The sequence below is a fragment of the Hyaena hyaena genome, unplaced genomic scaffold, assembly GCF_003009895.1.
Source record: "Hyaena hyaena isolate Hyena2069 unplaced genomic scaffold, ASM300989v1 scaffold_21, whole genome shotgun sequence".
Taxonomy (NCBI): domain Eukaryota; kingdom Metazoa; phylum Chordata; class Mammalia; order Carnivora; family Hyaenidae; genus Hyaena; species Hyaena hyaena.
In genome coordinates this window covers 3,249,602-3,274,203 of record NW_024080653.1, presented here as the reverse complement: position 1 = coordinate 3,274,203, position 24,602 = coordinate 3,249,602, and the positions used below count along the sequence as shown (strand labels likewise).

General features: G+C 57.7%; 2 protein-coding genes across 7 annotated transcripts in view; both read left to right on the top strand.

The window, feature by feature from the left end:
* Positions 1 to 4,431, top strand: part of USP36 (ubiquitin specific peptidase 36) — a 36,708-nt gene extending 32,277 nt beyond the window's left edge. For 5 of the 6 annotated variants that reach the window (XM_039226376.1, XM_039226377.1, XM_039226373.1 and 2 more), the window contains exons 18-21: positions 915 to 1,016; positions 1,481 to 1,596; positions 1,987 to 2,138; positions 2,504 to 4,431. In XM_039226376.1, the coding sequence (XP_039082307.1) occupies positions 915 to 1,016; positions 1,481 to 1,596; positions 1,987 to 2,118 (350 nt within the window). In that variant the 3' untranslated portion in view covers positions 2,119 to 2,138; positions 2,504 to 4,431. The remainder of the gene's footprint in view (positions 1 to 914; positions 1,017 to 1,480; positions 1,597 to 1,986; positions 2,139 to 2,503) is intronic. The other variant, XR_005527420.1, reaches the window with a different exon arrangement.
* An 11,104-nt stretch (positions 4,432 to 15,535) lies between these two features.
* Positions 15,536 to 24,602, top strand: part of CYTH1 (cytohesin 1) — a 73,616-nt gene continuing 64,549 nt past the window's right edge. The window contains exon 1 of the mRNA XM_039226577.1: positions 15,536 to 15,615. Within this exon, the coding sequence (XP_039082508.1) occupies positions 15,594 to 15,615 (22 nt within the window). The 5' untranslated portion in view covers positions 15,536 to 15,593. The remainder of the gene's footprint in view (positions 15,616 to 24,602) is intronic.

Below are 24,602 nucleotides of genomic sequence, written 5' to 3'. Positions count from 1 at the left end.
CATCGCGGAGGGTCTGTCCCGCCCCCAAGAAACGAGTGTGACTGAACGTCAATTATAGTGGGAAGCGCTACCAAAGGTGGCCTCAGAGCAGGCTCTCTGTTAGCACACTGACCATGTGGGGCCACCGCCCGGGGCACGTGCTGGGGCTGCGGGGACCCAGCCCCTCATCTGTTTGCTTGTCACCCCAGATGCCACACAGGTGAGTGCTGTGGGCAAGGGCAGTCGCAGCCCAGAGACGGGGAGAGCACCGCGGTGGCTGTGCAGGGCCACTGGGCTGGCCGTGCTGTGGAGCGCAGGGCTGGAGGCTGCAGAGGGCAGCAGGCACTGGCTCTGGGGCGTCGTGCTCGGGACACTGAGCCCAGAGGTCGTAGGGTCATTGACAAATTGGAGGCCAGGAGAGTGAAGTCTGCCTTGTGTTGAGGGAAAGGAGTCCATTCTGGCAGTTGTAGCCAGAGGAGATGGGTCAGAGGTGGGGACCGGGCAGACGTTGTTTCTAGAAGCCTGAGGAGGGTGGGTAGAGCTGCTACCATCTAAGCTGTCCTTAGTGGTCTGGCTGGGGCGGGATGGGGCTGGGGGACTGCCTCCCCGGAAGCTGAGATGACAGTAGCGCTTTGTAACTCCCTCCCTTTCTGGCTGAACCTCATAACCTCAGTTCTGGCCACTTCCCTGGAGGGGGCAGGTTCCCCCTGGAGGAGGGGCTTGTTCCCCCGGAGGGAGGGGCTTGTTCCCCCAGAGTGCTTTCTCACCTTTTTGGCATCAGACCGAGGGCTCGCGCTGCCAGTTACCATTTTCCATCCTGATTGGGAGGTTGGGTTTTTAGTCTTTTCCAAGAGCCCAGGTGGACGGTGGACCCTCTGTGGGGGCGCAGTCAGGTCCCTCGTTCTTGGCACACACGGGTGACTGTCTGATTGCAGGGCGGGCGCAGTCTCCGCTCATGTCCCGGGGCCGAGACCGGGAGGCCGACGTGCTCCAGGAGCTGCTTGCCTGCGCCTCGGATAAGGCCTACGGGAGAAAAGGTACTGGTTTGATACTGGAGAGTGCAGAGCTCTCACATGCGCCCTGGGGTCTGGGATGAGGGGGATCGCTGGGCTCTGGGGATGAGCAACGGAGTGTCATCCAAACACGGGCCCTGGGCGGGGTGGGGGCCCAGGACGCTGCTCCCTGGGGGCCAGGAGAGCAGGCCCTGTACCTCCGGGCGCTGCAGGCCGGGTGGGCGCCTGACACCTCTTCCTCATAACCGAGGGCGAGGGTTTGAAAGGGACCGACTGTGCGGGCTGGCGACACAGCTACAACATGTGCGTGGGTTGACGGAACCACTGACGTCCTGCGCGGTGCAGGCCCCTCTGCCCAACCCCGTCCTTCTCTGTGTGTCCCTTTCGCCGGAAGGTGGCCCTTGAACATTCGAGTGTGTCAGGGGTAGACCCACCCAGGTCGTGCGCCCCGTCCTGGAAGCCGGTGCACAGAGGTGTCTGTTTTGCAGTGTTGACGTGGGACGGCGAGGTGTCGGCCGTCAGTCGGGACGCCATTCAGGACAGCAGGTGGGCCCGCGCGGCCACAGTGATCGACGACTGGGACGAAGAGTTCGACCGAGGGAAGGTACGGCCGTGCTCGGGGGCTGGCGCCGGGGGGCCCGCAGCGGCACCGTGAGGGCTGGCTCGGGGAGCGCCCGACCCTTCGGCGTGGCCGGAGGTGGCAGTGGCCTTGTGAAGCCGTCTGGGGCAGCGGCAGGCGGGCTGCTGGGCTCGATGCCGCCGGCCCGGCCGCTCTGAATGTGGGTGGCCATGGACAAGGCGTCCGTCCCCCGTTAGTTTGTTCCTTCCTCAGCGAGGTGGGGACGGTGGGGACGACTCCCGCAGGCCACACGTAGAGAAAGCTTGTCAGTTTGGTAGCGCCTTGAGAATCGTGCGCCCCCTGCAGTTAAGGCTTCACGAGGAGCTGTGGGAACAGGCGCGGCCCTTTTTGGAAACCTGCGATTTCTTGATGCAGGAAAAGAAAGTGAAAAAGTTCAAGAGAGAAAAGAAAAGAAACTTCAACGCCTTCCAAAAACTTCAGAGTAGACGCAACTTTTGGTCTGTGACTCACCCAGCTAAGGCTGCCAGCCTCAGCCACCGCCGCTGAGCTTGCTGCTGTTGAGATGGGTTAGTGTGCGTGTGTGTAGCGAGGTGGGTGTGTCTAGCGCCTGTGCACGTGTGTGATGAGGTGTATGTTAATGTGGGGAGGTGTGTGTTGATGTGTGGTGTGTATGATGAGGTGTATGTTGGCGTGTGGGGGTTGGGTGATGAGCTGTAAGGGTGAGGTGGGCATGTGGTGGGGGGGTGTGTGGTGAGGCGTACGTCGGTGTGGGTGTGGTGTGTGGCGTGTGCGACTGTGCGGTGCGTGTGTGGGGGACAGAATGGCTCCATGCGATATCCCGTGTTGGGTGGAGTGGACGTGCCCGCCAGGGCTGTGGGCGGAGCTTCCAGGCGCTGCTTTGTCGTCAGGAATGATGTCCTGTGTCCCGCAGCCTCCGGAGACGAGGTGTCCTTCCCGGGTCCTGTCCGTCCGAGCCGAGAACAGCCTTGCCGAGAACCATGGTGCCCCGTGGCCACCAGGCCGGCACCGCGAGCCGCCGCGGGAGGACGGCCCACGGAGACCTCCGGCTGCTTTGGACTGGGGCGTCTGGGGTCACGGCACACACCGTGACAGAGTGCATGGCCGTGCGTACCACGTGTGGCAGGACGCCAGGCTGGCGGAGCGTGTGGCCCACGGGGAGAGCCGGGGAGGCTGGCGGCTGGACCCTGCTGCTGCCACCGGCGCCACTGTCTGGTCCCGGCCTCCCGGTCTCCGCGGGGCGGGGGCCCCGTCTACACCTTACGCGTACCCTGGAAGAGGAAGCCCAGGCCTCCCTTTCGTGCGGTCGGGGCAGCCCTTGCGGTGTGTGCGTCCCGCGCAAGAGACTCCAGCGTCTCTGGAGAGCAGGGCCCCGAAACGACGTGTGGACACCTCTGCCTTTCCGGCCGTTCATCCTGAGGCGGCTTCGCCGGCCCTCCCCCGCAGCTGCGGCGACCCGGGGGCCCTCGTTGAGGTGGTGGTCTTGGCGTAGAACCCTCCTTTTCTTCTACTACTTAACACGAGACTTTCGTTTCGACCAGGTCTGTGGCTTCCATTAGCAATATGTTCCTCCCCTGATACGCAACACCGGCTGCATTTGCTCAATTTTGTGAGTGCTTTGGAACTTAGATGATTGTACGACTCGAGAAGATCACGTTTTTACCTTACCCGAGCTGTGCCTGCGAACTTGTAATTTAATAAATGTGCAAAACCCGCAGTCGAGGTGGCGTTTTGCGGAGTGCACACATGTGACCCGGTGCTATCGGGCGCAGAAGTGAGCCTTAGGGTGACTCCCCGCCGTGCGAGTGCGCTTTCTTGCCTCTTGGGAGCGTCCACGTGGAAGTGGACGGATGTCTGGTGTGGACCTGTCCGTGCTGCGCGGCCCGAGCCTGCTGGTGCCCTTGTCTGTCTCTTGTTCCCGAGCCTTGCCGCGCGCTCCGGGGCCTGGGGGGCGGGAGGGGGGGGTCAGAAAAAGTGTTATGTTTTTCACAGGGGGAGACACGTTAACTTTTTCACGGAGGTAGCTCTGTTTGGTTTTCCCTTCTATTTTTCTATTTCTCTTTGGAAAAGGTGGGGAGAGTGCTAGTAGGCGTGACTGCTCCGGGGCTGACCCGGGGCCCAGTGCCGTTTGCTGTTTCAGAGGACGGAACTTCCTTCACGGAGGAGGGTTGTTCCCCCGGTGCCCCCCCAGCCCGCAGTGTTCTATGGCTTTGTCACCTGCCAGTTTGGAGGGAAGACAGGTACCTTTATGGGCAGGGCTTCCCCACTCCCACCCCCTGCAGTGTTGACCTTCATTCTTATATGGGCCTATTTTTCTGGAACGTTCTGTAGTTGAATTGTTCTCAGCACAGAGTCTGTCTCTTTTCTTGCTCCCCCTTCAAACCAGGCTCTCCCCTTCTCCACCGGGTCATTACGAAGCCTCGTACTGAGGAGAACGTGCCCCCTGTGTCTTGGGCGGTGCTGAGCGTGCCTGTCTCCCGCAGTCATGGCGTTCGGTAGGGGCGAGCCCTTTCCTCCCACAGAAGGTCATCGCCACACTGGGAAGGGGGAAGGATGGGCCCGGAAAATCAGTCCAAACTCTAGGAAATGTAAATATATAAACATATAAATAACTAAAACTTTTTAATAGCAGTGATTTGGTTGACTTAGAACATGGGTCTAATTTAACTTTGTGTTGGGGGAGGGGTGCCCCTTCTTCCATTGGTCCCGTGTGGCCTCACTCACCTGCCTTTTCCCGGTGGGCTTAGCCCACCACGTGCCCGCGCACTGTGCCTCCGCTTCGGGGACTGAGGCGCCTCAGACGTTGCCAAGATCTGGCTGCAATAAAGTGAGTTTTTGTGAGCCCTGCCTGTGTCTTTGGGTTTTTTAAATTGTTGTTTGTTTTTTGGGTTTTTTTTTCTCTTTGACTTTTAAAAATTGTTTAAGTTTCTTTCTTTTTGAGAGAGCGCATGTCTTAGTTGGCGGGTGGGGGAGGGTTAGTAGAGAGACTCCCAAGCAGGCTCCACACTGTCAGCACGGGCCCGACACGGGGCCCGAACCCACAAACCATGAGATCATGACCTGAGCCAAAACCAAGAGTCAGACACTTAAACGACTGAGCCACCCAGGCGCCCCAATCTCCCCTTGGTTTTTCAGAGTACATCGCAGCCCCCGGTTCAGGTGAAGGCTTCCCCGTGATGGGTGTTGTGTTAACCCGCCCGCCAGTGCGTGAGAAAAGCGTAGAGCAAGTCTTCGTTAAGAATAGAGAGGAATCAAGGGGTTTATTTGAATGTATTAATAAATATGTGCATTTGAACTTAAGAAAGAGGAGCCCTTTGAAGTAGCTGCCAAGCGTCGTGGGTGATTTGCAGTGAGCACTGTGTTGGGGAAACTTGGAAACCCAGTTGTTTCATTGAGGTTTGCTGCTGTTTGAATTTTTTTTTTTTTTTTTAACCAAATAGCGCTTGGACATGGAGGGAAAGAGGAGAGAGAAGTGATAGGTGTTAGTGAACTGTGTGTTTTCTTCAGTCAGCAAGGGCAACACAGGCCTCGGGTTTGGGATCCTCCCAGCTCGGCTGGTGCCTGGCGGACAGCAGGTGCGGCCATGTGGGTAGCTCCCCTTCAGCCCCTCCTGACGCGGGCGGGCGAGGCGGGCAGACTGGTTCGTGTGCCCCGGAGCTCGGGGTCCGTGCAGGAACTCAGTTTGGGCTCGTGTGGAAAGTGCTGGTCTTCTCAGGCGGGGCTGTCTGCTGAGCGGGAGGGTCCGGGTCTGGGAGTTAAGGGTGGCCAGTGGGCAGCAGGTCCCTGCACAGACGCCCGTGACCGTGACCAGGTTACATTTGGCCAGAGCCGCACCTGTGAGTGGGGGACGGAAGCGAACACGGCCCGGGAAGGAGGCAGGCTTCCAGCCCGTGGGTTCAGTCCCGAGTACTCCGCCAACACCACCGGGCAGGCCTGTCCCCTGAGCTCACACCCAGACATGCCCATCAAACCCGGGGACTGTGCCCCATCACTAAGAACAGGTGAAGTGAGGCCATACGTGGACGCAAACCGAACGGGGTGCCCGGTGGGGTGGGCTCGTGTTCGTAGTTCCTGAGTCAGGCTGGGCCACAGTAGGCTGGGGGTCCACTTGGACCCTGGGCACAGTGGGCATAGAGGCAGGACCACATCTTTTTCATTGTTGTCACTTTTCCAAACTCTAGAGGTGCTGGGTGTGCGTGTAAAGATGAACAGAAAGCTAAATTTCCCAGGTGGCCTGTGGTCTCCAGGGCAGGTACCGGCGGCTCTGGGTGGCGACCACGAGGGTGTCTGTCAGCAAAGCACGGGGTATGTTTTGGGTGATGATTTCGGCGTGAACCACATCGTGCAATCCCCTGCCCGTGGGGAGTTCCCGTGAGCTCCAGCATTATTTGCAGTAAGAGTTTACAAGGTCTGGTTTGCACTCTGGACTCGAGGCCGGTGGGGGTGGAGAGACGGGCGGGTGAGGACGAGCCTTCCGCACGCAGGCCGCTGGCCGGCAGCTGCCCCGGGGCCGGCGTTGGCGGCAGCAGTAGAGAGGTGGGGGCCGGGATGGAGAGGAGGCGTGACGGGAGTGGAAGTTCGGGGCGGGGGTAGCACGGCTCCCGGCCTGGGCGGCCCGTTGAGTGGCAGAACCAGACAGTGTACCCAAGGGGCCGGTGGGCGCCAGGCGCCGGAACGCAGCCACGCCTGGGGAATTTGCCGGTTCTCAGAACAGGAACCACGGGAGAGTCACAGGTGTGGGACGTGGGTGAGCTGTGAGCTCCAAATCTTGGGATTCAGGGAAGTCCAGGTGTTTGGCCACCGCAGGGAACCAGCCGGGTCACTGGAGCGGCCGGCGTGCCCTCCAGGCCAGAGAAGGGCCAGAGTGCTAACCCCCGCCCTGAGTCTGCAGCGTGGACAGCCTGGGTGTAGACGGGACACGGCTGGGGAGGAGGAGCCCCTCAGGGGGCCGTGAGGACGCCTGGCTCTGGGTGGGTGCTCAGCAGCCTGGTTTCCCCTGGCCCCTCCCTCTGGCCACATGCGTGCTTGGGCCCGGCTCCTTCCTCCCTCACCTCTGCATCTGGACCCGCTCTGCCAGCCTCTCGGGTGGTTTTTCCAAACCCTCTTGCTCCCCTCCCGCCTGTGTGCCACTTACCCTTGGAAATGGTTTCTAATCCCACTCCAGGAACCCCCTCCCCCTCCGAGATAGAACCGCAGACCATGAGGAGCCCCCTGCCCTCCCGTCCCCACCTGTTCCTGCCTCCCGGTGACCGGTGGGCGACTGGTGCTTCAGCACTGGTGGGGGCAGAATCTGCTGGGCACGGATGACATGGGAGCCTGGGGGCGGGGCGTGGGGGCGGGCGTGGGTATTGGCACTTTGAACCTCTCCGCGGAGTTCTCCCGGGCAGCCAGTGCTGAGCAGCGCTGTTCTGGACCCAAGGGAGCCTCAGATGTGAGCCTGCGTGAGCACCACCAGGGAGTCGTTCGGACACCCGTGTTGCTGGGCCCGTCCCCGGACAGTCTGATTCAGCAGGTGGGGACGCGGGGGGCGGGGGCGTGTCTCTAACGTTCCCAGGGGCTGCTGGTTCCCACCCAGTGGTTCCCCTGTGGAGCGGCCAGCACGGGTGGCAGTTTGGGAAGGAAGTCAGGTACATCGGCAGAAGACGGGAGACTTGGGCTTGGCCTGTGGGGACCACCACAGACAGAGACGCAGGAGATGTGCCCCCTTCCCTCGGGAGGGCCGGTGCCCGCCCGTGCTCTGGAGGCCAGCCTCCGCCACCCTCCGGGGCTCGCTCTGCCGCCTCCTCTCATGACCCGTTCACTTGTCTGCCATCCTCAAACCCCTCGTCTGTGTGTCCACCCCGGCCTCCGTCTCCGCTTGCTCTCGGCTCCTTCCTCAAGGTCCCCCGTGTCCTTCTGTCATTTTTATTTTAGAGAGAGAGTGCAAGCAGGGGAGGGGTAGGGACGGGGAGACCGAGGATCTGAAGCAGGCCCTGTGCTGACAGTAGCGAGCCTGACGTGGGGCCCAAACCCACGAACCACGAGATCATGACCTGAGCCCCCCAGGCGCCCTTTTTTGTGTCCTTTAAATGTTAAATCTGTTGCATCTGATGCGTGCTGGTTGCGTTAACTGGAGCCGGAATCCATCATCGATACCTCTCGCTGCCCGATCGGTGTCCCCGTGCTGAGTCTTTTCCTGGGTGTCCGACTGCCAGGTGCTTGGCCCGTCCCTTGTTTGCCTCCCTTAGCGTGTCCTGCCCCTCCTGGGCCCCGCCGTGGTGCGGGCTCAGCCCCACCGCACTGCCAAAGCCAGGAACTGGCCACCCTCCCTGCATACCTCCCGCCCTCTAGCCCCCCACACTCCAGCAACAGATCTCATCTCCCCAACTCCCAGGCACCACCACTGGCTCTAAGCTGCAGTCCCCACCATTTTTGTCCTGAACCCCAAGAGTCAAACCAGCTTGACCTCCCGTGGACCTGCTTCCTGCCCCGGGCTCCTGGCCCCCAGGACCATCTTTCAGGACCGGGAACCCTAGGCAGCCACCCCCTACAGAGGTTTCCCGCCCCTGTCGCCTGTAGGCTCCTTATGTAGTCACCGTGACCACACCTGCATGAAGGCCTCCGGGCAGCCATCTGTCGCGGCCTTGGAAAGGCCTGGGGCCCAGGGCTGGGCTTACTCCCAACATCGTCCCCGCCAGGCTTTCCTCCAGGAGCAGCTGCTCTCGGGGGAGAGGAGGCCACCCTGAGGACTAAGACCGCGTTCTGCCACGAGCGAGCGCGTGAGTCTGGGCCGGTTACGTCCCCTCTCTGGGCTGAAAGCCATCGTGACCGTTATTGTCACCGCGGGCCTCACGTGCTTGTTCTCACTGGTTTTTCTCCCGCTCAGCTTCGTGTCACAGGAGTGCTGTCCCTTAGGCAGGTCCTGGGTGTTCAGTGGCTCCCCACCCCCGCTGGGCCAGATTTTAACAGAGAGGCCTGTGGGGATTTCAGGGGCTCTCACGTAAACCGGTGGCTTCTTCCCGGCTGCGGTGGTGAACGAATGCGCCCACCTTCACCTCCGCGTGCTAACAGCTGGGGCGGTTAAGATGTGCCTTTATGTGGGTTTTGCTTTTGTGGTGTTAGAAGTGGTCTGCGTCTGGGGCGCCTGGCTGGCTCAGTCGGTTGAGCGTCCGACTCTTGACTTCGGCTCAGATCATGATCCCAGGGTCGTGGGATCAAGCCCCGCGTGGGGCTCTCTCTCTTCCCCTCTGCTCCTCCCAGCTTGTGCAGGTCCATGCTCGCTGTCTCTTTCTCTCTCTCTCTCTCTCTCAAAAACAAAATAAATAATAAAAATGAAGTGATCTGTGTTTACTGCACGTCTTCTCCCCATTCACGCTTATTACTCTGTTTCCTATCTTCCGAGGCCACAGTCATGTGCGTCCAGTTGGAAGGGACCAGCGGTCACTGTCCAGAGCAGGCCCCGGAAATCTTTGTCAGGGAGGTGCCCTGGAAAAGCCAAGCTTGAAGTATCATTTGAGACTATTCGGCCTCTGCTCAGAAAACGGGCGGCCCGCCCTCCATCCACGTCACTGGCTTGAAATGCCACTTCTTTCTGACGTGGCCTTCTCCGAGCCCGAGCCCCTGTGCGACCCCCTTTGTTTGCTTCACAAGGGAAATCATTTGGGCAAAGTGTGGCGGGAACCCGAGCATCAGCCCCCCCCACCCCCAATCTGAAGTGAGAGTGAATTGTGTGGCACGTGGCCAGCTGTCGTCTGGGCTGCGCGGGAGCAGTTGGTGACAGCTGGATACAATCAAGTTCCATTACAAACAGATTTTAAGTGCCATTCACACAGAAGAAATTGCAAGCTTTAGCAAAATAAAATCTGGGGTTTTTCAAAGCTAGACAATGCCCCGATCTCGGCCTGCGCGAGCGAGCTGCTCTGCGGTCTCTTCCGTGTGCGAGGCACCCTTTCTTCCCCAGCGCACTGCCCACCGGGGGAGCAGGACCAGAGAGCCCAGGACGGACCCCTCCCGGGCCAGCCAGCCGCCTGGTCCCCTGGCTCATGTTGGTTGAGGACGCCGGATCGAACGCCTTTCTCAACGCTGTTTAGCCCACTCACCTGTGTTGGCTTTTCTATGAGAGCCACTGCCGGCCTTCTACCTTGACCTCAGGTGGGCAGAGGGCTCACGGAGGGGTTGGGCCGGTGTCCCCAGGTATTTCTCAGCCCTCAGTGTCCCTTCCACCCCTACCCGTGGCCTTGGCAGAGCTCTGAGCCGTGGTTCATCAGGTAGCAGTTTATGACCCTATGCAAAGGGGTGGCCGGAGGCGATGCTGTGCTTTCCTGGGTCTTTCCAGATTCAGTCCTCAGCCCTGCTTCCCTCCCCCTGCCCCTGCAGCACATGGGGGCGGGAGCTACCCCTGCCTGTGGGGGGGAGGGGTCCGTGCTCACGTACAGAGGGGATGCTGCCCTCCCCTTTTTCGGGAGACCCAGCAGCTCAGACCTCCCGCTTAGCCCCCTGCAGCCCCCCTCATCCTAACAGGAGAAGAGAACAGCAAGGAAATAGATTCATTTGTTTCTAGGGAGCAGAACCGGATAAAACACGGGCATGAGTAACAGTGAAAAGGTGATCATAAAGCCCTTAGCATAGCAGCGTATCTAAGGGCCTCTTAAAGTTTTAAAGTTTTATCGTAGTTATCAGGGCGCCTGGGAGGTTCAGTTGAATGTCCGACTTTAGCTCAGGTCCATAAGTTCAAGTCCCACATCAGGCTCTGACAGTCTGAAGCCTCCTTGAGACTCTCTCCCTCTCTCTCTGTCCCTCTCACTCTCTCTATATACATACATACAAAATAGGGGCGCCTGGGTGGCTCCATTGGTTGGGTGACTGACTTTATCTCGGGTCATGATCTTGTGATTCTTGGGTTTGCGCCCCGCATGGAGCTCTGTGCTGACAGTGTGAAGCCTGCTTCCGATTCTGTCTCTCTCTGCCCCTCCCCTGCTTGTGCTCTCTCTAGCTCTCAAAAATAAACATTTTAAAAAATGTTTTCAGGGGCGCCTGGGTGGCTTAGTCGGTTAAGCGTCCGACTTTCGCTTGGGTCATGATCTCACGGATCGTGGGTTCGAGCCCCGCGTCAGGCTCTGTACTGACTGCCAGCTCGGAGCCTGGAGCCTGTTTCAGTCTGTGACTCCCTCTCTCTCTGACCCTCCCCTGCTCACGCTGTCTCTCTCTCTCTCCTAGAAATAAATAAAACATTTAAAAAAAAATGTTTTCAATACAAAGTAAAAGAGGTGTGTATTTGGCATGTGGTAGGTACGGCATATAACTTAGAAGCTCTCTACACCCCAGCCCTGCCATTACAAATTGGAGGGCTTGAAACGACAGGAATGTGTGCTCTCTTGGCCTTCGCTTCTGCACCCCAGCAGCCAGAACCCTGCAGAAAGTGCGGGCTGAGCCGCGCTCCTTCTGAAGCCCCCCAGTGGCCCTTGGTTGGTGGCCACCACCCTCCAATCTGCCTCCTCGGGGTGTGTCTGTCTTCAGCTCCCTTTCTTAGGAAGTCACCAGTCCTTGGATCAGGGCCACTCTAATGACTTCATTTTAACTTGATTCCTTCTGCAAAGAACCTATCTGCAAATAAGATCACCATTCACGGGCACTGGGGGCTAGGGTTTCAAGGTTTCTTTTGGGGGCCCCGGTCCACCCCCTAACACTATGGAAGGATGTGTAATGAAGAGTCTCTCCTCCTCCTGTGTCTCCGGCAGGCAGCTGTCCTCCCAGAGCCAGGCACGGTCGGGACCCGTGAGGGTAGGGCTTTCCTGTCACCCTCTCCGTCGCTGTGTCCCCAGCACCTTGAACAGTGCCTGGCACAGAGACAGAGACACAGAATCCGAATCAGGCTCCGTCCAGGCTCTGAGCTGTCAGCACAGAGACCGACATGGGCCTCGAACCCACAGACCGTGAGATCACGACCTGAGCTGAAACCAAGAGTCGGACGTCTAACCAACTGAGCCATCTAGATGCCCCTGATTTAAAAAGTTGTTCATGGGGGCGCCTGGGATTCTGTCTCTCCCTCTCTGCCCCTCCCCTCCTTGCGCCGTCTCTGTCTCTCTCTAAAAAAATAAAATTAAAAAGTTGCTCATGGACCAGCCACAGGGAAACGGCATATATTCAAGTTTCTCTGAAGAAACAGCAATGGGGAGGTGGGGGGGTGAGGGCTGGGTTAGAACCGGCAGACTGGAGGGGGTCAGTCTCAGGTTCCCCGGGAGCCCCCATGACTCCCAGCTCCCGCCTCTCCAGGGGCTGAGGACACAAGCAGCTAGTGAAGCCGGCCTGCTGGCTCCCAACCTTCAGGGCAACCTCTGCGAGCCTCAGTTTCCAAATCTGCAGATCAGGGAAACCATCTAAGCCACCCCTCTGAGTCACAAATGTCATTAAACAGCATCTTTGACAGTGACTTCGAGTCAGAAGTACATGTTCTATACCCTTGCACGCCTTCACACACAACTGAAACAAACACTATCTTTATTACGTGTGGTAGATGCGGAGTTTTAAATTTTATTCCATCTTCATCTAAGGATGATTGGTTTCTCAGCCACGGAGAGTTGGGACCTGCTGTTTGAAACCCCTGCTGGAATAAAACCTTGTCGGGTAAAGGAACTTGTGAACGGCCAAGTGCTATGCTAATTGCAGTGATTAGCATTCACACCAGTAACCCTCAGTATCCTAACATGCTACGTTTGGGACTTCAGATCACAATTTCAGTGTTGATAGTGAGAATTAACCTGTCATCTGAATGGCTTTTCTTCCCGAGGTTTTGTCACCGAGCAAGAGTTCAGGTGGCCAGGGACACCTGATTCATACCGTTAAGGGAAGAAAGCCAGCTCGGGAATGCCTTGAACCTCCCGGTGACTCTGGCCTAGAGAGTGGTGGGGAGAGGACACAGAGGGGGCAGAGGTCAGGGAGTCTCCACTCTCCGCTAGGGTGAAAGGAGATCACCAGGTCAAAGCCAGGCGATGGAGCAGCAAATCCCAGGCCAGTACAAATGACATGCGGCCAAATCACCGAACACACACACCCAAAGGGCATGGCCACACTGGAGCCAAAATGGGGCTCCCTGCTGTAAAGTCCCCTGTAAAAACGAGACCGTGTGGCGAAATCAGTGAATCACCAGATCTAATGGAGAATCCACCAGAATCAACCTCTTAGGAGAAAGCTAACATAATCCATCCAAGAGACGTGTCTAATTTCTGGAATGATTTGAAAGAAGCACATGGGGGAACGCGCCTAAAGAAGTGGAGACACGAAGCTTCTCCACCAAAGGCTGGGTCAGTCAGTTCATGAAATTAAGAGGGATGCTTGTGAATAAGCGATTTTCTTACAAGAGTGGGACAGAACTGTAACCCCTGCCCCGCTCCCCATAGGATGTAAAGATTGGGTTCTTTGGGCTGTTATCTTGAAATCCATCTCATCTAACAGAAGTGACGTCAGCTGTGTAGAAGTTGAGCGGAAGAGAGGGACGGATCCGTCACTTCAGAGGTCAATTCTGGGCAGAAGCCTGGATTTTACAGGCAGAGGCTGCCTTCTCTGGGTAGGTTAAGGCCTGAGGGGTAGAGGAGCTTGCCTGGGTCCCAGGGCTAATCAGAAGCGGATCTGAAATAAAAGCACAGAGTTTCCTCCTTTGTTCTTCCTTTCTTCCCCCGCAAGAGGAAATTACTTTTCTTTGTTGCCTAGAACAATTGAAAAGTCCTGGGAGGCACGCTTGAGGGTTGGCCGGTAAGGAAATGGGCTGCGGAGAGGGATCACGCCTCCCCCCTGGCCCCCACCACGGAGGTCTGTGACCAGTCAGGGACTTTGCTAGGGCCGAGATCTCCTCCAGCGGCCCCAGGTGTAGCGCATGGTGTTCGGTGTCCAGGAGGGGCTTGGACCAGCCTTGTGACGAGTGGATCTTGACGTCCCTGAGGCTCTTGTCATTTTTATGGTGAGCACCAAACCAAGAAAGAGCTCGTGCATCTGGGAGTGGCTAGAAAAGTAGCATTTTCCTCTTTATTTTTCTAAATTAACAACAACGATGAAAATGCATTCACATGGTTTAAGACGACCCGACGGCACAGAAAGACCATGACAAAGTACAGAACGAAAGTAGGTCATGGGGTGCCTGGGTGGCTCAGTCAGTTAAGCATCCGATTCTTGGTTTCGGCTCTGGTCATGATGTCACGGTTCGTGAGTTCTAGCCCCGAGTGGGGATTCTCTCTCTCCCTCTCTCTGCCCCTCCCCTGCTCATGGGCTCTCTCTCCCCTCTCTCTCTCAAGATAAGTAAATAAACTTAAAAAAAAAAAAAAAGAAATGAAAAGGTCTCAACCTCCTTCGCTCCCAGTTTATTCCTTTTAAGTTCTTCCGTGTATCCTTCCAGAAAAACTGTTCTGCACAGAGCGACACATGTATTTACATGCAGCATTTGTGTCCCCCGGTGAGTGTTTCAAAGTGGACAAAGGAGAGCACCGGGGAGTAAAAAACACTAAAACTGTCCATAAAAGTTGTGAGCTGTCACTGTAAACAAACTGGCACTCTCAGGAAGGAAAGGTTTCAGCAGGAAAGCCAGCCAAGACGGGGCTGGGCTGGGGACAGAACGCCCACAGGAAGTGTCCCTTACCGTCACCTCCCTCCTGTGACTGGTCTAAACCCCCAGAGCTGCGTGGGTCTCCATGGAGGTCCTGAGGGGGTGCACTGTGTTGGGTGAGGAGTCAGTAGTTCCCTCTACAGCACTGAGATTTTACTTTTTGTCCGTTTGCCTTCAAAAGGCCTTCGGGTCTCACTGATCCCTTCTTGTGTCCTTTTGCTGTCTTGTGACAGCAAAGAATTGTGAGCAATTATTTTAAAGGGTCAGGTAGGAACGCAGTAAGGGAGGTGGGGGTTGGCATGGTAACGCTGGGGGTGTCCGGGAGAGAGCCGGCTGCCGGGTCCTGCCTCAGCCCAGAGTGTGCCCGGCCCCTGGACCTCCTAGGGCTTCAGTTTCTTTGTTAGATCTCAGGACAAACTGTTCTCCAAGGGTCTTTCCAGTTCATTCTTCCGTCCTCTCACTGGTTAATGCAAGCAGATACCGGTTAAGGAGCACAGCACCCGGATAGCAGAGGGCCCCAGCTTCCAGGTGCAGAGCTGAGCTGCCCCAGCACAGCCAAGGGAAGGGGACTGGTAAGGCCAGTGCAGGCAAATAAAACACGCAGGGAACAGTCTAGAAACGTGTGGATTTAGAGATGCATGAATCAGGAGCACGAAAATCCTGAAATGGGGGGGATGAGGTGCCTCCCTTTGAAACCGGATCCAGGAAAATTCAGGAGACTAATAAAAGCATGTGTAACAGAGTGAAGTCATGGCACTCGGGGGGCTAAGGTTCGGAGCACATAAATAAGTGAATTCGAATGCTCTGCGGCCTCCGGCCAAGGACAGGGCCCTCCCTGGCAGGCCGGGGCGGGCATGACCTTCGGGGCTGACGTCAGCGAGGACCACCCTGCCCTTCAGTGGCCGGACACGACCTTGGGCGTGTGGGCGGCCTCCCGCCGGCCGTGGGCTGGGCACGCCCCGCCGCCCTTGCGAAACCCGAAACAGGCGGGGCCCGCGGAGGCGGCCGGGGCGGGGCCTCGGGGCCCGGGGGCGGGGCCCGGGCGTGCGCGCGTGCGCAGGCGCGGGCCTGGAGTTGGCGGCGTGCCGAGGGGTGCGCGCGCGCGTGTGTGGGCGGCGGGCGGGGTCTCGGGCTCGGGGGGCGGGGGGGGGGGCCGGGGTCCCGGTGGCGCGCGTGCGCAGGGGGGGGGGGGGGGGGGGGGGGGGGGGGGGGGGGGGGGGGGGGGGGGGGGGGGGGGGGGCGGGCCCCGGGCGGGCGCGCGTGCGCAGGCGCGTGCGGGCGGCGGCCGCGTGCCGGGGGGGGGGGCGCCCCGCGGGAGCTGAGGGGCCGGCGGCTGCGCGCGCCGGGGGCGGGGCTCCGAGCGGGGCCGAGGCGCACCGGGCCAGGCGCGGCGGGACGCGAGCGGCGAGCGGCGGGGCCCGGCGCCGGCACCATGGAGGAGGACGACAGCTACGGTCAGTACGGCCCGCGGCGCGGCCGGGCGAGCGCCCCCTCCCGCGCTTCCTGCCGTGTCCGCCCCGCGTCTCAGGCTGCTCGGGGGGCTGGCGCCTCGCGGGGACGGCGGTGCGGGACTGGAGCCCGGGGGTCGGCGGGGTTCGGGGGCCGGAGGCCGGGGTGGCGCGGTGCCTCCTGCGGCGGCCGCGTCCCCCTAGTTCCGGGCCTCTGTGGGGTCCGCAAGTTGTGTGCCGGGTCCGCGTCTTTGTTCGCGGGCGAGGAGCCCTCACGGGCGGCCCCGGGGCGCCGCTGCGGCCGGGCCGCGGGGAGCGGGCGCCGTCGGTCGGGCTTCGGCCCCCCCGCCGGCCCCCGGCCGCCCGCGAGCTGTGCCCGCCCCCCACGAAGCCCGGCCGCGCGTTCGGGAACACCCAAGTTTGCGCTCCCGCGGGTGCGCGGGGACCGGTCGCCCTGCGCGGCGCCCCCCTGGACAGTTCCCACATCGCCCTCCGGCGACCCTTACCCCCTCAAAGAGCTTGAAACTGCGGGGCTCGCGCGGGTTCCTTGGGAATTTAGTAACACTGTTCGGGAGGCATTTCGGGAAGAACGGCAGCTAGGACGGGGGGCGAACTTGGGTGGTCCCGGCGGCGGCGCGGGGTGCCCCGCATCGACGGTGCCGCGTGGCTCGCGGGGGCCGGGCCTGGGGCGGCCGCCGCGTCGGGGCCGGTGTCTCGTGTTTATTTACAGGAAGGCGCGGTGGGGCTGTCGACGGGGGAACTGGGGGGCTGGTGACCCGCAGCTTGACCCCGGGCCGCGCGCCGGGGAATGCGCAGCTGCTCTCCAGACCGCCGGCGGCCTCCCGCGCGGAGCGCGTTGGGGACGGCGACCGTCAGATGTCCCCGAGTTACCGTCCAAGTACTGGGGGGAATATCACCCGCTGGCCGGCCCCAGAGGCTTTCCCCGCCCCTCCTGGCTGCTCTTTCCGCACCGGAGAAGCTTCTCCAGCTTTGCTTGCTGTCTTCTCTTCCTTCGCCCGCCGTTGAATGTGTGCCAACCCCGGGGTTCCGCCAGGCTTTCTCCGTGCCCCCTGCGAGTGTTCTGACCCGGCCAGCGGGGCGGGAAGCCTTGGTCCGCTTGCTTCTAATGCGGCGGCTGCTGTGCCAACAGGCGTGCGGCGCGCCGGTCCTTGGAAGGGCAGTAAATGGAAGCGGGTGTGTTGGTGTCCTGTGGCAGCGGCACCAGGTTAGCACCAGCTCGTGGCTCTCGTGTAGTTTTGGAGGTCACAAGTCCACGTTTGGGTCTCACTGGGCGCCATCAAGGCCTTCCGTTTTGGGGGGTTCTAGGGAAGTGTCCATTTCCTTGCCTTTTTCAGCTTCTAGAGGTCACCAGAATTCCTTGGCGGGGGCACCTTTCATCTTCAGGGCCAGCAGGTAGCCTCTTCTGTTCCTCTCTGCCTCTTTTTTCGGGGCCCTTGGGATTACCTGCCCCCCTCCCCCCCCCAGTCCTAATCGCCAGGGCAATCCCACGCCTGCCACTTGGGGTAACAGAGTCATCAGTTCTGACCATTCCGACACAGACGTCTTTGGGGGCCGCTGTTCTGCTGACCACACGGTAAAGATGAGAAAGAAGTTTACTCTTCCCCTTTACACAGTTGAAATTGGCATTTCTTTGTATTTTGGAGGAACCAAAAAAGTCGAATTAAAGAAGATTCCCCGCCCACAGGGTTCACCACACAGAAAGTACCTAATGGCTACAAAGAATAGGAATCTCCGACAATGAGGGTTATCTCCGTCCCCAGAGTGTGGGTTCCCCTCCTAGGATTTGCAGCACCTACCTTGCGGGATGAGACCTCTCTTCTTAGAGCACGTGGAGTGCGGCCGCGTAAAGCACATGAAATGCCTGCCCAGACAGCCCCTGAGAACCCAAAACCTCTGTCGTGCCGTGAGTTAGCCTAGAGCGCTGGTGCTGTTTTTAACACTGTGACTCCGGGAAAGGATCAGGATTTTCTTGCCATGTTGGCATGAAAAACTTCTGGAACAGGACTCGTTTATAACATGCTGAAGAAGGAGGAGGAGTTTTAGAGTCTTCCCGTTCGAGTACAGGGAATTTAAAACACTAACAGAACAGCTTTTCTTTTCTTTTTTTTTTTAAGGTTTATTTTTGAGAGAGAGAGAGAGAGCGAGCACGAGTTGGGGAGGGGCAGAGAGAGGGAGACACAGAATCGGAAGCAGGCTCCCGGCTCCGAGCTGTCGGCACAGAGCCCCACACGGGGCTCGAACTCACGGGCCGCGAGATCATGACCTGAGCCGAAGTCGGATGCTTAACTGATTGAGCCCCCCAGGTGCCCCCAGAATGGTCTTTTCTGACTCTGGACTCTGGTGTTCTGTAGACCTGGTGACCGCACCTTCAAGTTCAGAAGCCCTTCCTCCTGTAGACCCTCCCGGGAGCCCCTTGTTAATTCAGAGGTTCTTTTTTCTTTTTATTTATTTATTTTTTTACTGAGAAGGAGAGAGAGACAGCATGAGCAGGGGAGGAGCAGAGAGAGAGGGAGACACAGAATCTGAAACAGGCTCCAGGCTCTGAGCTGTCAGCACAGACCCCGGCGCGGGGCTTGAACCCACAAACTGTGAGGTCATGACCTGAGTTAAAGTCGGACGCTTAACCGACAGAGCCCCCCAGGCGCCCCGATTCAGAGGTTCTTAACTCACTGGCAGGTACCGCGTGCTCCGCACAGCGCATGTGGTAGGAAACACTGGAGTGTGACGGCCCCGGGGGGCAGGGGGCAGGAGGAGTTCAACAGAAGTCCCTTTCAGGCTTCGTTTTCTTTGAAAACTGTGGAATTGGTGATTTTCTAAAAGCTTAATTGACATTCGAAGGAGGATGTCCCCACTGCTTGTGGCTGGTTGATCTTTGTCCCCACAGTTTCTTTCTAAACACTGTGAAATAATTGGGACTTTTCTTTTTTAAGGGTCACGCTTTCTTCTTAGGTCACTATTCTTGGCGGACGTCATAGTTCTCTCTGCAGGAGGAAGAGGGATTTTTGCCTTCATAGATACCCTGCCCGAGAGAAGACTCTGTGAGCATTCCCCCTGGCCACTTCTAAACTTGAGCAGATGTTGTAAACCCGCAGGCTGCCTCTTAGCGGGCGTCTGGGGCGCTCCCGAAAGCGTATGTGAAAGTTGTTGTGAATGTGCCTATTTGGAGGGTCCTTAGCTCGGTCCTCAGGAGGTTCTAACCCAGGAATTGCGGCTCCGAGTTCCCCGTATGTTGTCCATCTCTCTCTCAGGACAGGCTGTGATGTAGAGGTGGGCAGGGCCATCCGGTAGGGACGCTGGTAGTGCTGGTGGTGAGGATTCTGTGTCACACCCCCAACAAGATAATCACATTTCTGAGCAGATGCGCTTAAGATCTTTGAACCCATGGCGCCGATATCGGCCTTTACCTCTCGAACACAGCTCCTGCTCTTACTGCTTTTTATTAGCTTCAGACGTGCCCCTAGCTTCGACTCGAGGGAGAATCGGCCTTTAAGAAGTAAGCTTCTGTGAGAGTGTGGACATGTTGACCTTGGCCAGGGCCTGACTTGCCATCAGAAGGTGAAATGCGGTGTGGGCCGTGGTGCGCAGGGGCGCTGCTGTGGGAGGGGGCGGGAGCCCCGTGCGTCCGGGGGAGAGCGGCCGTCTCATGCCGATGCCTCCGGAGCAGGCGTGTGTGGGGTGGGGACCCAGCAGAGGCACCTGAGCAGCCGCGGAGGGAAGAAACTGAACATGTTCTGTGCGGCCCAAGTTCATACTCAGTGATGAAGTTTTGTCCTGAGCTCTCCGACCGAACGGAACCAGGAGCAGCCCTCTGTACACAGCGGGGGGGGGGGGGGGGGGGGGGGGGGGGGGGACCCTGTGCCACACCAGCTGTCCCTGGTTTTCAGTGATAATGACGTCTTCCGTTGTTCTCAAATTTAGTCACACTCCCAGTGATTTGCCTTTATGGGAAACAATGCAGTTGTATGAGAGTCAGGGTTTTCTTAGGAAATCTGGAACATAGGGTTACCGTAATTATACATTTTGTGGTCTTTAAGGTAGATTTCCAGGGGGTGATATTAACATGTCAGAGGGGATAAACGTTTTTAGAATTCTTGGTACACAGTGCCAGTTTGCTTTCCAAAGGGCTGTACCAACGTAGCCCATTCCTAGTGATGTCCAGAGGACTATATTTGAGAATCACTGTGAATATATGCCAGTGGTGAGGGCTTGCATTTGAAAGCTTTTACAAAAAAAAAAAACAACTAATGGTTATAAAATGGCACCTCATTAAATCTATTGATCTCTAGCGCAGTTGAAAACCATTTCTTTTGCACATTTGTGTATCATGACCTGTGTGTGTGTGGGGGATGATGGCTTCTTTATTTACTAAACTGAGATTAACTCTTTTTTTTTGACTTCAAACAAGTGAAATGACTGTTTTTCTCTACTTTGATGTTTTCAGCCTGGGGAAAATAAATGTACATTCTGACTGAGGTTGGAGTGAGGCTTTGAGCAATGGTGGTATTTACCTGTTTACCTTTCTTTTCATTTCTTCTCTTATTTATGCGAAAGAGTTTATTTATTTATTTTGAGAGAGAGTGAGAGAGGAGGGGGGCAGAGAGAGAGGGAGAGAGAGAATCCCAAGCAGGCTCCACAATGCCAATGCAGAGCCCGATGTGGGGCTTGAACCCACGAACCGTGAGGTCGTGACCTGAGCTGAAATCAAGAGTCAGATGCTTAACCAACTGAGATCCCCAAGGGCACCTGAGTTTTCTCCTAAAGATTGAAGGTCTCCCAACCCATCTGTTGTCCTCTGGCCAAATACAAATGTTTCCTTTAGAGGAGAAATCATGTTAGGTGGCTCTCACTGGTCCGGGTTATGGTACACGGGACGGTCTGCGGGATCTTAAGGCTCATACGTGTCCGTTTCTGAGTGTCCCACATGTTAATCACAAGCAGTCTTGCCAGATGGGTTTTTCTTCTGTGTTTTTCTTTTGTAATCAACATCAGGCGGTCCTACAGAAAGGCCTGGAAGGAGAGTGCCTTTCGGTGCTAGGGTGAGCGCACACATAGGTCAGGGGGCGAGGAGGAGGCCAGCATGCGGGCAGGCGAGGGGGCAGAGGTCGAAGCGTCAGCCCGGGGGCCTTGTGGCCGCTGCTGTCCGCCCCTTCCCTGCTCGCCCCGCAGCACGAAAGCTCGGACAGCAGGCTCCTGGAGGCGAGCACTGTGCCGGAACCTGTCCATTGGCTTCGTCGCCACGCTGCCTCTTGATCGTCCCTCTAATTATTGTTGGTTAGTTTCAGTTGCAATAATAGAGGCTTGGAGGGGGTGGAGAATTATTTAGAAATGTTCAAGAAGCGAGTCCCACATCCTCTGAAACTGCTGGTGATGATGTTTTGCTGGTCCCTCTGCTCTGACTGCAAGCGCGTGGGACCGGCTGACGGCTGGGTAGGGGATTTTCGTTACCTTGCCTCATCCAGGATGCTGTGACAGTGCACCTCTGTCTCTGCTGCCGCCGAGGTGGCTGTGAGCCGCTTTCTGTGCTGCCTGGCTCCTTTAACGGAGGTCAGGGCATGGCCTTCCTTATCAGAGCCTTTTCCTGTTTTGCGCTTTTTTTTTTTTTTGGTCTTCAAAGTTTCCATTTCAGAGGAGTGCCTTTCTCTGGCGCTGTTACAGTCCATGCTGTCATTAATGTCATTCCACGGAGGATGGAATCGGTGTCCTGCTATTAAAAAAGCTTTCCTCTCAGCCGCGCTGCCGTAGGCCTGTCTGGGCGAGCCGTTCGGAAGTGCTCCCTTGGTCAGCCAGCAGCAGGGAGCACTCCACACCGAGCAGCCCCTGTTGTCAGGGATGCTTGGAGCCTAGAAGGCTGACGGGGAGGCCCCGAGGACGAGGGTCAGAGTGCGTGTGGCGGGTGTGAAAGCCCTGCGCAAGCACATGGCGCAGTGCTGCCTGGAGGTGGGGGGCGAACCAGGCAGGGCGGACGACATTTGCGGAATGAGGGTTCGGAGGCCTAGTTAGTGCTCACTCCTGGGGCAGAGAAATAACCTGTCAGGCAAGGAGAGCCAGCCGGGCCGGCAGGTGAGGGGCACGGGCCTGTCTGTGCCCGGGCAGCAGGAGGCCACAGTCAGGCCCTGGGGAGGAGGACAGGGCCACGGAGGGCTTCTGTGTGTTCCCAGAGACTCGATTCTCTGAGCCACAAGGAGCCTGGGGCTTGAACTGGGGTACTTCATGGTGGTCATCTTGCCTTTTAGAAAGACTCCTCTGCCCGGTGTGGTTCCCGGGGGCAGCGGGGAGATGAAGCCGCCGCGGCCATCCCGTGAGGTGGAGGGGGACCCGAGTGGAGGCAGGCAGAGTGGGCCAAAGGGGCAGAAACTCAAGATCCGCCCAGGACCTACAGTCATGGGATCTGGTCCCCAGGGCTTGGGAGAGACGTGGCGCTGCGGTGGGGGGGAGGGCGGGTAAACAGGGTTCCGGGTGAGCACCAGGCTGCCGTCTCCGGTCACTGCTCGGAGAGTCCTCGGGTGCATGCAGTGCTCAGTTTTGGACAAACTGAGCGGAACGTGGGGATTCCGGAGACCACCTGCTGTGGAAGGTCTGCTTAGACAGTAGGATGCGGGGCTGGAGCTCAAGAGCCGCGCCGAGCCGCCGTGAGAGAGGCGCCCAGGGAGACCGGGAGACGCCCGCCGACTGAGAGAGGGCCGAGGCTGTGGTTCTGGGTGCCGTGTCGTGCCCACCGTTGAAAGGCCGGCCAGAGCCAGGTCTGAGGAGGAGGCCTTGCAGGTGAGTGGGCTGTCTGGACAGAGAGGGTGGCAGCCAGGAGGTGACATGGAATGGAGAGACTTTTGGTTTGATTTGGGGCTACTGAGCCTCTTTATAGACTCTTATTATTTTTTTAAAGTAAGTTCTGTTCCCACCGTGGGACTCGAACTCACAACCTTGAGGTCAGGAGCCCCACGCTCCACTGACTGAGCCAGCCAGGCGCCCCCTTTATAGTCTCTTTTTAATACACGTTTTGAAAATGAGCCAGTCTAGAATGACACCTGCGCACGGCACGCTGTAAGCCTCTGGCAGGACTGGGCTGCTGCTCGTTCTGTCTGAGGGGCGTTTATACCCGCGGCTGCCCAGCCACCTGTGTGTTCACACCTGTTAGCTTAAGTTACTCTAAGTTCTGTGCTTCCCTGAGACACGGCTTCCCGCAGCCCCAGGGGCTGAAATTAAGAGGATAGTTTGATTTCCAGCTGAATTCTTGCATTTTCAGCCGCCCGCCGGACGTTCCCCTTGACCTTATGTGTGCATCTCAGATTCTGCGTGTCCGAAGGCATTTGTCCTCTCCAGCCCAGTCCTCCCTCCAGACTTTCCTTTGTGAGTTTCCCCCCGACGTTTATCAGTGTTACCTGTCACCCCAGTTAGTCAAGCTTGGGAAAACATCTGATTCATTCTCTTTCTTGGCATCTGCTGCCCATCCATCTATCTGCCTGTTGGACATTTTTTTCGTTATCTTCTTGGTGTCAGGGTGTTTGCTAGAATTTTATTTTATTTTTAAAAATTTTTAAATTTTTTAAAAAATTTATTTCTGAGAGACAGAGAGAGAGAGGCAGTGGCAGCATGAGCAGGGGAGGGTCAGAGAGAGAGGGAGATACAGAATCTGAAGCAGCTCCAGGCTCTGAGCTGTCAGCACAGACCCTGACATGGGGCTCAAACCCACAAACCACGAGATCATGACCTGAGCCAAAGTCGGACGCCCAACCAACTGAGCCACCCAGGCGCCCCTGTTTGCTTGAATTTTAAAGTACCGGCCTGCTTTCAGGAAGCTCATAGTGGAGTTGACATGTTGAAGATTTCAAGACTATACAACAGGAACTCTGACGGAGATGTGAACAATTTGCTGGGGGAGTCTGGAAGGTTCCGGTCTTCAGTTTGCTTTTGGGGGGAGAGAGAATTCCGGAGAAAACGCCTAGCTCTGGGATCAGATGAGATGGGGCACTCCGGAGCACAGCAGTGGTTAGTGGCCTGCTCTCCACCGAGTTCACTGCCAGGCACTTTGCCCGAGTTCCTATTTGGTCCTCAGGGTGATCCTGTGTGGGAGGCGCACAGAGCCTGCCCGTCCCCCCTGAGGGAGTGGGTATCAGAGGTCACCGTGTGTGTAAGGCGCCCTCGCTGACAGGCGGCGGCCAGATTTGCAGACTTTAAGTCACTTCTGCTGTGTTTGCCTGCTTGTTGTTATTTCCCATGATTTCAGATCCCCTTTTCCACTTCTCTGTTCCTTCTGTGCTTTGTATACGTTTTCCCAGCTTTCTGTGTGTCTCCTGGAATTGGGGTGCAGAGTTCTGTGTCTTGATATAGTTTGGGTACTTTTGTAGTGAAAACCTACGTTGGGGGTTATTAAGCACATTCAGATCGAGGGAGCCCGTTGTGAATTTCAGGACGGAAGTTAGAGGAGTTTGTAGGGTTCCCCAGGAGAGGCCGTTCTTCCTCCTCGTCTGTTGGATGGCGTTGGTTTAGAGGTCACACTCCCTCCCACGGCCTTTGGTCACCCGGGCTTGGTGTGGTGGCGGGGCTGTCACGGCCTGACCTTTGATGACTCCCTTGTGGTTGGGCAGCCCGAACAGCAGTGAGCAGCCAGTCAGGTAACCAGGCGAAGGTTAACATAAGTAACCCCTCCTCTTACGGGCCGCACCGCAGCCCCCCTGTCAGCCACTCACAGGGACCTTTTCATGCCACTCCCTGCCTTTTCGCCCTCATGATGAAATATAAAAGGCTATTGAGAAAAGAAATTTCAACAGTGAAATAGGAGAACGCTGTTGAAGAATAGGGTTTCTTCCGGTGAACGACAGGGTATCTTCCAGCGTCTTCCCACACAAGGCTGGCACTTGGCGGCTTTGTCTCATGTCCGGGGGGAGGCTGGTGTTTGAACAGGGCCCCTGCAGGGGTCACCCAGGGTGCCGATGCTAGGCTGCAGCCCTGCGGGTTCGGAAACAGACTCTGGAGCC